The 16,958-nt window shown below is 47.7% G+C and overlaps 1 protein-coding gene across 1 annotated transcript in view; it reads right to left on the bottom strand.

Moving 5' to 3' along the window:
* The window catches only part of dnai3 (dynein axonemal intermediate chain 3), a 207,328-nt gene that overhangs the window by 63,340 nt on the left and 127,030 nt on the right, over positions 1-16,958 (bottom strand). The window contains exon 13 of the mRNA XM_085983542.1: positions 10,534-10,656. Coding sequence (XP_085839668.1) covers positions 10,534-10,656 — 123 coding nt within the window. The remainder of the gene's footprint in view (positions 1-10,533; positions 10,657-16,958) is intronic.

Here is a 16,958-nt window from a genome sequence, read left to right as displayed (position 1 = left end):
CATAGTAAAACGTCCCAAGGCGCAAACAAAATTTGACACCGAGCCACATCAGGAGATATTGGGACAGGTGGCCAAAGACTTGGTCAAAGAGGTAGGTCTTAAGGAGCGTCTTAAAGGAGGAGAGAGAGGCGGAGAGGTTTAGGGAGGGAATTCCAGAGCTTAGGGCCCAGGTAGCTGAAGGCACGGCCGCCAATGGTGGAGCGATTAAAATCGGGGATGCGCGAGAGGCCAGAATTGGAGGAGTGCAGAGATCTCGGGGGGTTGTGGGTCTGGAGGAGGTTACAGAGATAGGGAGGGGCGAGACCATGGAGGGATTTGAACACATAACAGCTGTTGTGTATGTACCTTTAAGAGAATAACTGGTCTCAGACTGCAGTACCGGCAGTGACCACCCCTGTATAAAAGGCGCTAGAGAGCCTCTGTTTGTTAGTTTCGCTATTGACTTCCACCAGTAAAGACTTGTTTGTTTTCACTCCTGTTGGTCCGTGTCTCAATCATTCACGGACTTAACACTGGCGACGAATAAGAAACGAACTTACCTGCAACTCAGCAGCACCTCAGACGACGTTGTTGAAGGTCGGAGCCAGAAGAAAGAAAAAAAAAAGAGTCCAAAGAAACTCGGGAAACGGGCGTCGACCGTCAATCATCGGTTTGAAAACTTGCAGGAGAGACTGTTCAGAGCCAGGCTGGGTTCCTCGGTCTGTGGTTTCCCAGCTAATCAGGCTGGTGGCAGGTAGTGCTCTGATCCTTCCTGGGCTGCGGCGGGCTGAAGCTCGATCGGGTGGCTTTTCAACGGGGCCAGGCAGCGAGTCGGGAAGCAAAGAGAGAGAGAGAGGGTGGAGCACATAGGGCGCGGCCGGTGCTTTGAAGCCGGGCAGCGTTCGGACCTAAGAAGAGGGAGGGAAGTGTCCCAGAGGGTCCGCTCCACGACGGGAAAATAATAAAAGAAAAAGAATCAATATTTAACGCGCAAGAAACCATGGAAAGCAGTGCTAACAACAGCGGGGAAGAAGGCAAAGCGCGGGAGGCGCCATTTTGTTAAATCGGGGAAGAAGGCAAAGCGCGGGAGGTGCCATTTTAGATTTGCAAGATGCCGAAGACTGGCTGTATCACTGCTTTTGATAATACAATAGAGGACTGGACCACGTATGTGGAAAGAGTCGAGGTATATTTCGAGGCAAACGAAATAGCGGAGGGGAAAAAGGCATCGATATTGCTAAACTTAATGGGCGCTAGAACGTATGGCCTATTGCGGGACCTGATTACTCCAGCCAAACTGAAGGCGAAGAGTTTTAACGAAATTGTTGCTGTCCTACAGGAACACTTAAACCCTGCACCGCTGTTGATAGCAGAAAGATTTAAATTCCACAGGAGAACTCAGCAGAAAGATGAGAGCAATGCTGAGTATCTTACGGAACTACGCAAGCTATCAAAGCACTGCCAGTTCGGAGCAGGACTGGCAGAAACCCTACGGGACAAATTTGTCTGTGGACTCCTGAGTGAAGGAACACAGAAGAAGTTACTCTCAGAAAAAGAGCTGACGCTAGATAAGGCTTTCAGCGTGGCAGTATCGTATGAAACCGCAGCCAGGGAAGCTGCAGAAATTCAACAAAAACCACAGGAATACGGCACCCACGAAATGACACGGGGATTTGCAAAATGTTATCGCTGCGGCAGAACTAACCATGACCAGAAGGACTGCTGGTCCAAAGACAAAATATGCAGACAATGCGGGAAGATTGGACACATTGCACGAGTTTGCAGGTCTGGGAAGAAGACCAGCGACAACAAAAAGGCTACTAAGGAACCGTACAAGAAAGTACAAAAGATGACGGACAGTAGTTCCGAAGATCAGACGAGCGATAGTGAATCCGGAAACAGGAGACTAAGCTGTCTCAAACTTCACAATGTAATCGCAAAAGAGGATCACCGAACCATTTGGGTCACCCTCACGATAGCAGGGTCCCAAGTTAAAATGGAATTGGATACAGGATCAGCGCTAACCGTCATGAATCGACGAGACTACGAGCGGCTATTTTCACACATACCCTTGAGAGAGACATCCATCATCTTGACGACGTATACGGGGCAAAAAGTATACCCCAGAGGAAAAATAAGGGTGCCTGTCGAATACAATGGCAAGAAAATTCAGAAATTGTATCTCTACATGCTGCCAAATGGTGGACCACCGTTATTGGGATGGGAATGGATCAGGAAGATAAACTTAGATTGGCATTCCATTCATGCAATGATGGTGGACGGTAAAAAAGATGAAGACGTCACTCCTGGACGATTGTCAACAATCTTAGCTAACGCCAAAGAGGTATTTCAACAAGAACTGGGCACGCTTAAAGGCGTAACTGCCTCGATAAAAATAGAAGAGAATGCAGTTCCCAAGTTTTTCAAATCAAGACCGGTACCATATGCAATTCGCCCAGCCATCGAGGCAGAGCTGGAGAAGGCGGGCGTGTTGTCTAAGGTCGACTGGAGCGAGTGGGCGACACCCATCATTCCTGTCATGAAAAAAATGTTAAGCAATAAGCCCGGAGAGCCAAGGAAGATTCGCATCTGTGGGGATTTCAAGGTGACGGTGAACTCTGTCCTTCACACAGTACAATATCGTCTTCCAAGGATAGAAGACATCTTCGCCTCACTGTCTGGAGGGAAGCGTTTTACAAAAGTTGACCTAGCACAAGCATATTTGCAGATGGAGGTTGAAGAGTCCTCTAGGAAGTATCTCACGATAAACACTCACAAAGGTCTTTACCAGTATCATCGATTGGTATTTGGAGTAGCATCGGCTCCGGCGATATGGCAAAGAGCGATGGAACAAGTCCTGCAAGGGATTCCGGGGACTCAGTGTTACTTGGACGACATCCTTGTAACAGGTGAAGATGACAGTGAACACCTTAACAACCTAGAACAGGTGCTCACTAGACGACGGGAACATGGGCTGCGAGCCAACCGCCCCAAGTGCGAATTTTTAAAGAAACAGATATCGTATTGTGGCCACGTGATTGATGAAGAAGGGTTACATAAGTCCCCTGACAAAATTGAAGCGGTTGTTAAGGCCCCAGCGCCTGAAAATGTGTCGCAACTGAGGTCATTCCTCGGATTGGTGAATTACTATCATAAGTTTTTGCCGAATTTGTCGACAATTCTGCACCCACTGAACGCCCTGCTACGAACGGGGGTAGCATGGAAATGGAAAGATGATTGTAAGCGTGCTTTTCAGAAGAGTAAGGACTTAATCACTTCAAGGGAAGTATTGGCTCACTACAACACAGCACTGCCAATCAGGCTGGCGTGTGATGCGTCTCCCTACGGCATTGGGGCGGTACTGTCACATAAATTCCTTGATGGTTTAGAGAGGCCGATAGCTTTTGCATCACGCTCGTTAACTTCTGCCGAGCGTAACTACGCCCAGATTGACAGAGAGGCCCTCAGCCTAGTGTGGGGGGTGAAGAAGTTCAATCACTATCTGCACGGTCAAAAATTTACTCTACTAACCGATCATCAACCTCTTGTCTCCATTTTCAACCCTCAGAAGGGCGTACCGATAATGACGGCACAACAGCTGCAGAGATGGTCCCTTTTCCTAGGGGCACACCAATATGACATCGAGTACAAAGGAACTAAACAGCATGGAAATGCTGATGGATTGTCACGCCTACCATTGCCGACGGTGGAAGAAGAAGACCTTGCAGTGGATCCAATGGAGTTATTCCACTCGACCATAGTCGAATGTCTCCCTGTGACGAATGCAAACATAGAAAAGGAAACACGGAATGACCCGACACTATCACGGGTCTATGATTTAACGGTGAAGGGATGGCCAGCACATGGCGAACCACTGCTGCCAGCATTCTCGCCGAGAAGAGAACAGCTGTCAGTGTGCAGAGGAACCTTGATGTGTGGATCCAGAGTAGTAATTCCACCTAAGTTGACGGATAGAGTGCTCAATGAGCTTCATGAGGGTCATCTGGGTGGGGTAAAAATGAAGAACTTAGCCAGAGCGTTTGTGTGGTGGCCGGGAATCGATAGAGAAATCGAAGAGATGACCAAGAGCTGTGCAGGATGCCAGAAGGTCCAAAACGCCCCACCACAAGTTCCTCTGCATCCATGGGAGTGGCCCTCATCTCCATGGCAACGGGTGCACATTGATTTTGCTGGTCCCTTCATGGACTCGATGTTTTTAATTGCGGTGGATGCACATTCAAAGTGGCCAGAGGTAATAAAAATGTCCTCAACCACCACGGAAAAAAACTATCACAGTTTTGCGAACCATATTCGCCAGGAATGGGCTGCCTGAACAGATTTGCTCTGACAATGGACCACAGTTTGTGTCTGAAGAGTTCCGGAGGTTCTTAAAGAACAATGGCGTTAAGCATTACACATCTGCCCCATATCATCCAGCCACTAATGGATTGGCCGAGAGGTTTGTCCAAACATTCAAGAAGGCTATCAAGGCAATGTGTAATGAAGATATACCCCTACAACACAAGGTGGACAACTTCTTGTTTGCCTACCGGAATGCGACACATGCGGTTACCAACCAAATCCCAGCCATGATGTTCTTCAATCGAAGACTACGATGTCGCTTGGATTTGGTTAAGCCAAACGTCCGAAGAGATGTGGAGAACAGGCAGTTTCAGAATATGAATGAAAGGCCGACCAGGAGTTTTAAGACAGGTCAACCAGTTTTGGCCCGGGACTACCGCACTGAGAAATGGCAGCCAGGAACGATTTGTACACGGCAAGGACCTCTCATGTATACCGTGGACGTTGGAGAGAGCATTGTAAGACGCCATGCTGACCAGATTCTAGAGTCAATGGAAAACGTCAACTCCACACCACGATCTGATACACCTGGCAATGAAATCGACGTACCAATTGCAGCTACCGCAGAATTGGTGATATTGGAAGCAGATGAACCAAACAACGACATTGATCTCGACTCAACATTGCCAGAAGAACATGATACCCCAAAGAGGCGTTATCCAGACAGAATCAGGAAGCCTCCTCAAAGACTGAACTTATAATTGCTTAAACTTAACCAATGTATCTAGCAACCATGATTGTGATTGTAATTAGTTATCATTTAGTTGTTAAATGAATGTTATGTACTGTTTATCTAAAAGGGGAGGAATTGTTGTGTATGTACCTTTAAGAGAATAACTGGTCTCAGACTGCAGTACCGGCAGTGACCACCCCTGTATAAAAGGCGCTGGAGAGTCTCTGTTTGTTAGTTTCGCTATTGACTTCCACCAGTAAAGACTTGTTTGTTTTCACTCCTGCTGGTCCGTGTCTCAATCATTCACGGACTTAACAACAGCAGTGACTGCACTTCAGAAGGGATGTATGAACGCAAGTCCTTTCTTTCTTACACCCCCTAAACATCAGGACCTGTCTTTTCTCTTGTCAGATGTTGAGTGACCTGCTCTGCATTTCCTGCATCTCCGGTGTCTATCACAGATTTCTGGCACCTGCAGTCTCTCCATTTTACTTTATCTTATTGTCGCGCACACTCCGAAAACATCCGTGTGACGACCGGATTGTCATAAATACCCATCTGTTTGCTTCTGACATCTTCTACGTAATTTATATGAGATTCGATCTTTGGCTCTCGAAGACTAGAGGGAGCCTCGCGCAAAATATATACATCTCTTTTTGCAGTTGTAAAAGAAGCTACGATACAAGTAAAGAGTTAAAATGCAAAGATTATACTGAAAGCATAGTATAAGGTTTATACAATAATCATTCCTGATACTAGCTTTTAATTCCAGATTTATTTAACTAACGGAATTTAAATTCGCCAGCTGCTGTGGGGATTTGAACTCATGTCTCTGGATCATTACAATAGCAAAATACTGCGGATGCTTGAAATGATCATTAGTTCAGCATCATACCCAGTATGTGCCAGGGTCAAGGTGCCAGGGTCAAGGATATCACTGAGCGGCTGCAGGGCATTCTGGAGGGGGAGGGTGAACAGCCAGAGGTCGTGGTCCACATTGGTACCAACGACATAGGTAAAAAGAGGGATAAGGTCCTGCAGCAAGAATTTAGGGAGCTAGGTGAAGGATTAAAGAGCAGGACCTCAAAGGTTGTAATCTCTGGATTACTCCCGGTGCCACGTGCTAGTGAGTATAGGAATGGGAAGATAGAACAGATGAATGCGTGGCTAAAGGGATGGTGCAGGGGGGAGGGCTTTAGTTTCCTGGATCACTGGGTCTGCTTCTGGGAAAGGTGGGACTTGTACAAGTCGGACGGTTTACACCTGAACCAGAGGGGAACCAATATCCTTGCGGGGAGGTTTGCTAGCACTGCTGGGGGGGGTTTAAACTAACTTGGCAGGGGGATGGGGTACAGAGTGGAGCTATAGCAGGGGGTGATTTACAGCCAAATACAGAGGAAAAAACAAGGCAGAGCAAATATGTGAAGGCAAAAGGGAATATGGCAGGGCTGGAAGGCATTTATTTTAATGCAAGGAGTCTTGCAAATAAGGTGGATGAACTGAAGTTGTTGTTGAACACATGGGAGTACGATATTGTTGCCATCACGGAGACATGGTTGAGGGAGGGTCAGGACTGGCAGCTCAATATTCCGGGGTATAGAATCTTCAGGCGAGACAGAGGGGGGTGTAAAAGGGGAGGGGGTGTTGCAATATTAATTAAGGAGTCAATTACTGCTGTAAGGAGGGATGATATATTAGCGGGTTCCTCTAATGAGGCCATATGGGTAGAACTTAAAAACAAAAAGGGGGCAAGCACTTTGCTGGGGGTGTACTATAGGCCCCCAAACAGTCAGGGGGAGATAGAGGAACAGATATGTAGGCAAATCTCAGAAAAGTGCGAAAATAATGGGGTAATAATAGTGGGGGATTTCAACTTCCCCAATATAAATTGGGATAGTCAGAGTGTGAAAGGCTTAGAGGGTGCAGAATTCTTAAAGTGCATCCAGGAGAGCTTTTTGAGCCAACATGTAGAAAGTCCTACAAGAGAGGGGGCGATACTGGACCTAATTCTGGGGAATGTAGCCGGGCAAGTGGTGGAAGTGTCAGTAGGAGAGCATTTTGGCGACAGTGACCATAATTCGGTGAGATTTAAGGTGGTCATGGAAAAAGACAAAGACGGCCCGGAAATAAAGGTTCTAAATTGGGGGAAGGCCGATTTTAATATGATAAGGCAGGAGCTGGCCAAAGTGGACTGGGAGCAGCTACTTATAGGAAAATCCACATCAAAACAGTGGGAGACTTTCAGAAGGGAAATAGAGAGAGTACAACGCCAACATGTTCCTGTAAAGGTCAAGGGGGGGACCAACAAGCAAAGGGAACCTTGGATGACAAGGGATATACAAAAATGCATTAGAAATAAAAGGGGGGCTTTTGGCAGTTACAAAAGACTAAAGACGGAAGAAGCCCTAGAGGAGTATAAAAAGTGCAGGGGCATACTAAAAAAAGAAATTAGGAGGGAGAGGAGGGGCCATGAAATAACACTGGCGAGCAAAATAAAGGAAAATCCTAAGATGTTTTATAAGTATATTAAGGGCAAGAGGATAACCAGGGAAAGGGTAGGGCCCATTAGGGACCAAAGTGGCAATCTGTGTGTAGAGCCAGATGATGTAGGTGGGGTTTTAAATGAATTTTTTGCATCTGTGTTCACTATGGAGAGAGACGATGCAGACATAGAAATCGGGCAAGGGGACTGTGACATACTTGAACATATTAGCATCGAGAGGGAGGAGGTGCTAGCGGTTTTAGCAGGCCAAAAAGTGGATAAATCCCCAGGCCCGGACGAGATGTATCCCAGGCTGCTGTGGGAGGCAAAGGAGGAGATTGCAGGGGCTCTGACACAAATTTTCAGAACCTCTCTGGCCACAGGGGATGTACCAGAGGACTGGAGAACAGCTAATGTAGTACCATTATACAAGAAGGGTAGCAGGGATAAACCAGGGAATTACAGGCCAGTGAGCCTAACATCTGTGGTAGGGAAATAATTGGAAAAAATTCTGAGGGACAAAATTAGTCTCCACTTGGAGAGGCAAGGATTAATCGGGGATAGTCAGCATGGCTTTGTCAAGGGTAAATCATGTCTGACAAATCTGATTGAATTTTTCGAGGGGGTGACTAGGGCGGTGGATGAGGGAAATGCTGTGGATGTGGTTTACATGGACTTCAGTAAAGCTTTTGACAAAGTCCCGCATAGGAGACTGGTCAAGAAGGTAAGAGCCCATGGGATCCAGGGTGCCTTGGCGCGTTGGATCCTAAACTGGCTGAGTGGCAGGAGGCAGAGGGTGATGGTCGAAGGTTGCTTTTGTGACTGGAAGCCAGTGTCCAGTGGGGTACCTCAGGGATCGGTGCTGGGTCCCTTGTTGTTTGTGATCTACATAAATGATTTGGATGAGAATGTAAAAGGTATGATCAGTAAGTTCGCAGATGACACAAAAATTGGTGGGGTGGTAAATTGCGAGGAGGAAAGCCTCAGGCTACAGGACGATATAAACGGGTTGGTCAGATGGGCGGAAAAGTGGCAAATGGAATTTAACCCTGAAAAGTGCGGGGTGATGCATTTTGGACGGACAAATAAGGCAAGGGAATACACAATGAGTGGTAGGACCCTAGGAAGTACAGAGGGTCAGAGGGACCTTGGTGTACATGTACATAGATCCCTGAAGGCAGCGGAACAGGTAGATAAGATGTTAAAAAGGCATATGGGATACTTGCCTTCATTAGCCGAGGCATAGAATATAAGAGCATGGAGGTTATGATGGAGCTGCACAAAACGCTGGTGAGGCCACAGCTGGAGTACTGTGTGCAGTTCTGGTCGCCTCACTATAGGAAGGATGTGATTGCTTTGGAGAGGATGCAGAGAAGATTCACCAGGATGTTACCTGGGATGGAGCGCCTCAGCTATGAAGAAAGACTAAACAGGCTGGGGTTGTTTTCCTTGGAGCAAAGAAGGCTGAGGGGGGACCTGATTGAGGTGTACAAAATGATGAGTGGCATAGATAGGGTAGATAAAGAGGAACTTTTCCCCTTAGTAGGGGGGTCAATAACAAGGGGGCATAGATTCAGGGTAAGGGGCAGGAGATTTAGAGGGGATTTGAGGAGGAACTTTTTCACCCAGAGGGTGGTTGGAATCTGGAACTCACTGCCTGAAAGGGTGGGAGAGGCAGGAACCCTCACAACATTCAAGAAGCATTTGGATGAGCACTTGAAATGCCATTGCATACAAGGCTATGGACCAAATGCTGGAAAATGGGATTAGACGGGACAGGGATGGATGGGCGGCGCAGACACGATGGGCCGAAGGGCCTCTTTCTGTGCTGTAAAACTCTATGACTCTATGTGACCACTTCCCAACTACTCCTAGTGATCCAGCCTACTCCCACTTTCCAGCTCTTGGTCCGTAGCCCTGTAGGTTACGGCACTTCAAGTGCATGTCCAAGTACTTTTTAACTGCACTGGGGCAGGATTTGTGGTCGGTATGACGGCAGGAAATTGACTGCAAGTTCGGGATTTCCGCAAGCACTAAATCCCGAACTTGCGATCTCTAAAGTTCCGACTTGACAGATCATCCGCTGCGACTGTATTATCCTCATTGCTGGCGCAGATTGGGCTAATTGCCCAGCAACTGCCCAGCAATTACACAGGAAAAATTAACGGCTGGTACAAACAGGTGCAGGAGCCTGTTTCCTTATTGGTCTCCTTATTTAAGGAAGGATGTAAATGCGTTGGAAGCAGTTCAGAGAAGGTTTACTAGACTAATACCTGGAATGGGCGGGTTGTCTTATGAGGAAAGGTTGGACAGGCTAGGCTTGTATCCACTGGAGTTTAGAAGAGTAAGAGGTGACTTGATTGAAACATATAAGATCCTGAGGGGTCTGGACAGGGTGGATGTGGAGAGGATGTTTCCTCTTGTGGGAGAATCTAGAACGAGGGGTCACTGTTTAAAAATAAGGGATCGCCCATTTAAGACAGAGATGAGGAGAAATTTTTTCTCACAGAGGGTCGTGAGTCTTTGGAACTCTCTTCCTCAGAGGGCGGTGGAAGCAGAGTCTTTGAATATTTTTAAGGCAGAGGTAGATAGATTCTTGGTAAACAAGGGGGTGAAAAGTTATCGGGGGTAGGCGGGAATGTGGAGTAATCGGATCAGCCATGATCTTACTGAATGGCAGAGCAGGCTCGAAGGGCCGAATGGCCTACTCCTGCTCCTAATTTGTACGCTCGTATGTTCCACAGCGTAAGGCGAGGGGTGATACAGGCGAAGCATCAAAACAGCAGCTTGAGTGCTCGAAAAGGGATCCGTGTTTATTTTACCATATGCTTTGCTGAAATGGCATGTTTTACAGCACATCAGGGCAATGACGTTCAGTGAATGGATTTCATAGAATCATAGATTGGTTACAGCACAGAAGGAGGCCATTCGGCCTGTCGAGCCCGTGCCGGCTCTCTGCAAGAGCACTTCAGCTCCTCCCACTCCCCGACCTTTTCCCCGTAGCCCTGCAAATTTTTCACCTGAAACGTTCCCTTACCTCAAAGTGGTCCGGGAGCCAGCATATGTCGGTAATAAGTGCTTTGTGTCCATTTTCTATTGATGACACTGCGCAGTGGTGAGCAATGGGTACCTCACAGGGCGGTGTAGGGTCTAACTCTGGCTGTAAAATAAAACAGAAAAAGCTTAATCCAAGCCTCATCCGTTACCCAAATTTCCAAAAACCAAGGAACGTAAAACGCTGCTAGCTTTGACAATCAGTTTGATGAGGTTGATAGTTTCTTTTTTTAAATTATTATTGTTCTTTCCTAGGATGGGGGCGTCGCTGGCAAGGCCAGCATTTATTGCCCATTCCTAATTGCCCTGAGAAGTTGGTGGTGAGCCGCCTTCTTGAACTACTGCAGCCCGTGTGGTGAAGGTACTCCCACAGTGCTGTTATACTTCTTTGTGACGGTTTGGTACAACTGAGTGACTTGCTAGGCCATTTCAGATGGACGTTAAGGGGTAGATTTTGCCGAACCTGTCGGGAAGAAGGCGGGACTTCCCCTTTCGGGTTTTTGACCCGCCTACTTTGACGTCCGGCCAATCCGCGCGATTTTCCCTTGATTGACCTTGTTGAGCCCGCCTAGCGGGCTCAGCAGGCCAATTAAGGGCCACCCGGCAACAGGTGACGTCACAGACTGAAATTTCATCTGTCAAGAGTCCTTGACAGATGAAATATCAGCGTTTGACAGCTGTTTGAAGCTGTGAAACACTGACAGTCTGAGTTCTGACATAACTCCTTCTGCACAGACTCAGTTAGAACTCACACCGGCACTCAAAGCTGAAGGCTGTCACTTTTCACATCGCAGCCGTTCAGCTTTCAGTTCCGGCTGAATGATGCGCTCCCGACGGCTACAGGAAGAAAGGCTGTTAAGGTAAGTACAGGTAAGTAAAAGTTCTTTACACACTTTAGACACACCAAACACACTTACCTTTGCACTCATGAACCCATCACTCACCTGAGCGCCGACATCGCGACCCCTCCAACTCCTTCAACCCGACGGCCCGCCTGCTCTACCTGGCGTGGTTTGGAGCCATCGGGAAACCCACACGAAACCCCTCAAAATAGGGATTAGGCTAAAAACTGCCTGTTAACTACCTGTTAACAGGCAGTTAATTGGCACTAATCCCTTCCCGTCTGGTTTCGGCGGGTCCCAGTGCGGGGCGGGTACCCGCCGCCCCTGAAGCTTACGTGGGGCGGGGTTTTGGGCGGGATAGTGTCGGGACCCCCAAATTTGGGATTTACCCCCTCCCCCCCCACACGCCTGAAACCCCGCCTGACGGCTCCCCGAAAATCTAGCCCTAAGAGTCAACCACATTGCTGTAGGTCCGGGGTCACATATAGGCCAGACCGAGTAAGGATGGCAGATTTCCTTCCCTAAAGGACATTAGTGAAGCAGACAGGTTTTTACAACAATCAGGTAGTTTCATGGTCACCATTTCTGACACTAGATTTTTTAAAATATGCAAAACACCTCGAAAATGAACTGCATTTGAAATTCAAGTGAAAAGGACATTTTAGCAGCCCACTCATTTAGAGATTTTCTCCCCACAGAATCTGTCCAACATCATCGTTCCGTCAGAAAAGTCTTCAGGGTCTCAACCTGGACTGCCGATGGTAATTCTGAGGCTGGCACCTCTCCTTCTTCTGGGCAGGCCAACTGACAGATTGTCCCCCAAGCTGGAGACATGGGATCTCCTGAGATTGGGAGGCCCCTATCTCCCCTCAACCCCTTTCTGTGTTGATCGCCTTATTTGGGGCGGGCAGAGGCTCCTCCCCACCCACCCCCTCCCCCCCCCCATCAAAGGCTGAGGGGAACCACCTGGGTAATGTTGGGACCCAGAGCTTGCAGGCCCCAAACTAGCTTGTCTGCTATAGCAGGAGCAGACTGGATGGCAAGTCTTTAGCTGTGTTTGATGCAGCAGGCAGATAGAGGAGGTGTGCGAGGTAATGCATTTGGGGAGGGCTAACAAGGCAAGGGAATATACTATAAATGGTAGGACACTGAGAAGTGTAGAGGATCAGAGAGACCTTGGAGTGCAGGTCCACAGATCCCTGAAGGTAGCAGGACAGGTAGATAAGGTGGTTAAGAAGGCACACAGGATACTTGCCTTTATTAGCCGAGGCACAGAATGTAAGAGCAGGGAGGTTCTGACGAAGGGTCCCCGACTCAAAACGTTGACACTGTTTCTCTCTCTCCTCGATGCTGCCTGACCTGCTGAGTGTTTCCAGCATTCTCTGTTGTTATTTGAGGTTATGCTAGAACTGTATCAAACACTAGTTAGGCCACAGCTAGAATACTGCGTGCAGTTCTGGTCACCACATTACAGGAAAGATATGATTGCGCTGGAGGGGGTGCAGAGAAGATTTACGAGGATGTTGCCAGGACAGGGGAATTTTAGCTATGAGGAAAGATTGGACAGGCTGGGGTTGTTTTCTTTGGAACAGAGGAGGCTGAGGGGAGATTTAATTGAGGTGTATAAAATTATGAGGGGCCTAGATAGAGTGGATAGGAAGGACCTATTTCCCTTAGCAGAGAGGTCAATAACCAGGGGGGCACAGATTTAAAGTAATTGGTCGGAGGTTTAGAGGGGATTTGAGGGGAAATTTCTTCACCCAGAGGGTGGTGGGGGTCTGGAACTCACTGCCTGAAAGGGTGGAAGAGGCAGAAACCCTCATCACATTGAAAAAGTACTTGGAGGTGCAGGGCTACGGAGCAAGAGCTGGAAAGTGGGATTAGGCTGGATAGCTCTTTGTTGGCCGGCACGGACACGATGGCCCAAATGGCCTCCTTCTTTGCTGTAAATTTCTATGATTCTAACCAGCTCTGGAGCAAGTAAAAACAACAGGTTGTACCTTTACAAATGTTATCCATTGATTTGAATGGATTGGGAGGATGATCGGGGTTTGGAGGGCAGGGGTTTGCGATTGCTCCTTCAGAGAACCAGCAATTCGCTATAAAAATCCTATGATTCTAATTTGATATTCATACAAGCAAGCAGCATTTCCAGCTGTTTAAGGTAGGATTTTATAGGATAACAATGACTGCTGACAATTTTAGAAGGTGAAAAGTTAACATGCAGGTACAGCAAGCAACTAGGAAAGCAAATGCCTTTATTACAAGAGGATTTGAGTGTAAGAGTAAAGCTGTCTTACTGCATATATATAGGTCCCAGTTTTGGTCTCCTTACCTAAGGAAGGATATACTTGCCATAGAGGGAGTGCAACAAAGGTACACCAGACTGGTTCCTGGGATGGGGGGTGTAGTGTCCGCGCATCAATAACACATGGATTGCAGGAGAACGGTAATAAGAGGTGTTTACTGAACAGAGGGTATGCTGGAACGGAAAGTACAGAAGCCTGCTACTGCTTTATATACAGGTGTGGTCACTGCCGGTACTACAGTATAAAAGCAGTTCTCTCTTAAAGGTACATACACAACAATTCCTCCCCTTTTAGATAAACAGTACATAACATTCATTTAACAATTGAATAATAACTAATTACAATTACAATTTTCTTTGTACTATATACATCAGCTGAAAGTAATCATTTATAAATTCAGTCTTTGAGGAGGCTTCCTGATCCTGTCTGGATAGCGCCTTTCTCGAGTATCCTGTTCTTGCGGCGGAGTCGATTCTGGCTCATTGTCATTGGTTGGTTTGTCAGCTTCCAATACCACTGATTCTGAGGTAGACGCAATCTGTACTTCGGGTTCATCACCAGGTGCGCATGCTCGTATGGGTTTGACTTGTTCCTGTGACTCTAGAATCTGGTCAGCATGGCGTCTCACGATGCTCTCTCCAACGTCCACTGTGTACATTAGTAGTCCCTGCCGTGTGCATATCGTTCCTGGCTGCCATTTTTCTGTTCGGTAGTCGCGGGCCAAGACTGGTTGCCCTATCTTGAAGCTCCTGGTTGGCTTTTCATTGATGTGCTGGAATTGCTTATTCTCAACATCTCGTCTTATGTTTGGTTTGAGCAAGTCCAGGCGACATCTTAACCCGCGGTTAAAGAACATCATGGCTGGAGCTTGGTTGGTGACTGCATGTGTCGCATTTCGGTAAGCAAACAAGAAATTATCCACCTTGTGTTGCAGTGGTATGTTGTCGTTATACATCGCCTTTATTGCTTTTTTAAAGGTTTGAACAAACCTCTCAGCCAATCCATTTGTGGCTGGATGATATGGGGCGGATGTGTAATGCTTTACCCCGTTATTCCTCAAAAACCTCCGGAAATCCTCGGACACAAACTGTGGTCCATTGTCGGAGCAAATCTGTTCTGGCAAGCCATTCCTGGCGAAGATGGTCCGTAGGACTGCAATAGTTTTCTCCGTGGTGGTGGAGGACATTTTGATGACCTCTGGCCATTTCGAATGGGCATCCACGGCGATTAAAAACATTGAGTCCATAAATGGACCAGCAAAATCAATGTGCACCCGTTGCCATGGAGATGAGGGCCACTCCATGGGTGTAGCGGGGCCTGTGGTGGAGCGTTTTGGACTTTCTGGCATCCTGTGCATCTCTTGGTCATTTCCTCGATTTCTTTATCGATTCCCAGCCACCACACAAACGCCCTGGCTAGGCTCTTCATTTTTACCCCTCCCAGATGACCCTCATGAAGCTTATTGAGTACTCTTTCTCTCAACTTGGGTGGAATTACCACTCGGGATCCACACATCAAGGTCCCCCGGCACACTGACAGCTGTTCTCTCCTTGGCGAGAATGCTGGCAACAGAGAGTCGCCATGTGCTGGCCATCCCTTCACCGTCAAATCATAGACCCGAGAGAGTGTCGGGTCATTTCGGGTTTCCTTCTCTATATTTGAGTTTGTAACAGGTAGACATTCGACTATGGTTGAATGGAATATCTCAACAGGGTCCACTGCAGGTGCTTCCCCCACCGTAGGCAGCGGCAGGTGCGACAGCCCATCAGCGTTTCCATGCTGTTTCATGCCCTTATACTCTATGTTGTATTGATGTTCCCCTAGAAAAAGTGACCAAGCCGTTGCGCCGTCATCACCGGAACGCCCTTCTTTGGGTTAAAAATGGAGACAAGAGGCTGGTGATCAGTCAGTAAGGTGAATTTCTGCCCGTGCAGATAGTGATTGAACTTCTTCACCCCCCCACACCAGGCTGAGGGCCTCCCTGTCAATCTGGGCGTAGTTACGCTCGGCTGAGGCTAACGAGCGTGACGCAAAGGCTATTGGCCTCTCTGAACCGTCAAGGAATTTGTGCGACAGCACCGCTCCAATGCCGTAGGGAGACGCATCACATGCCAACCGAATCGGTAGTGATGGATTGTAGTGGGCCAATACTTCTTTGAAGTGATTAGGCATTTACATTTCTGAAAGGCGCGCTTACACTCATCACTCCATTTCCATGCTACTCCAGTTTGCAGCAGGGCGTTCAGCGGGTGCAGAATTGTAGACAAATTTGGCAAGAACTTATGGTAGTAGTTCACCAACCCGAGGAACGACCTCAGTTGTGACACATTTTCCGGTGCTGGAGCCTTGACTACTGCCTCAATCTTGTCTGGGGACTTATGTAATCCCTCTTCATCAATCTCGTGGCCACAATACAAGATTTGTTTCCTGAAAAACTCGCATTTGGGGCAGTTGGCTCGTAGCCCATATTCTTGTAATCTAGTGAGCACCTGCTCCAGGTTGGCAAGGTGTTCACTGTCATTTCCGCCCGTAACCAGGATGTCGTCCAAATAACACTGGGTCCCCGAGATCCCTTGCAGGACTTGTTCCATTGTCCTCTGCCAAATAGCCGGAGCTGATGCTACCCCGAATACCAGTCGGTTGTACTGGTAAAGAACTTTGTGAGTGTTTATTGTGAGGTATTTTCTAGATGATTCATCTACCTCCATTTGTAGATACGCTTGGGCCAGATCAATCTTCGTAAAGCGTTTCCCTCCAGATAGTGAGGCGAAAATATCTTCTATCCGCGGAAGTGGATATTGTACTGTGTGAAGGACTAGGTTCACAGTTACCTTAAAGTCCCCACAGATGCGAACCACCTTCGGTTCCCCAGGCGTGCTGCTCAATGATTTCTTCATTACAGGAACGATGGGAGTGGCCCACTCGCTCCAGTACACCTTGGACAGCACACCCGAATGCTCCAGACTCTCCAGCTCTGCTTCGACGGCTGGGCGGATCACATACAGTATCGGTGTGGCCTTAAAACATTTTGGGTTTGCGTTATCTTCAATTTTTATCGTTGCCGTTACGCCTTTTAGAGTCCCAAGTCCTTGCTGGAACACCTCTTTCGCGTCAGTTAGAATTTTTGACAGTCGTCCCGGTGTGGCGTCGTCATCTTTTTTGTCAGCCACAGTTAGCGCCCGAATGGAATGCCAATCCAATTGTATTTTTTGGATCCATTCACGTCCCAATAATGGTGGTCCTCCATCTTGTAGTAT

Source organism: Somniosus microcephalus, chromosome 3 (genome assembly GCF_052327205.1).
Source record: "Somniosus microcephalus isolate GS21.2 chromosome 3, FLI_Smic_1.0, whole genome shotgun sequence".
Lineage (NCBI taxonomy): Eukaryota > Metazoa > Chordata > Chondrichthyes > Squaliformes > Somniosidae > Somniosus > Somniosus microcephalus.
This window is presented reverse-complemented; position numbering and strand designations above follow the sequence as displayed.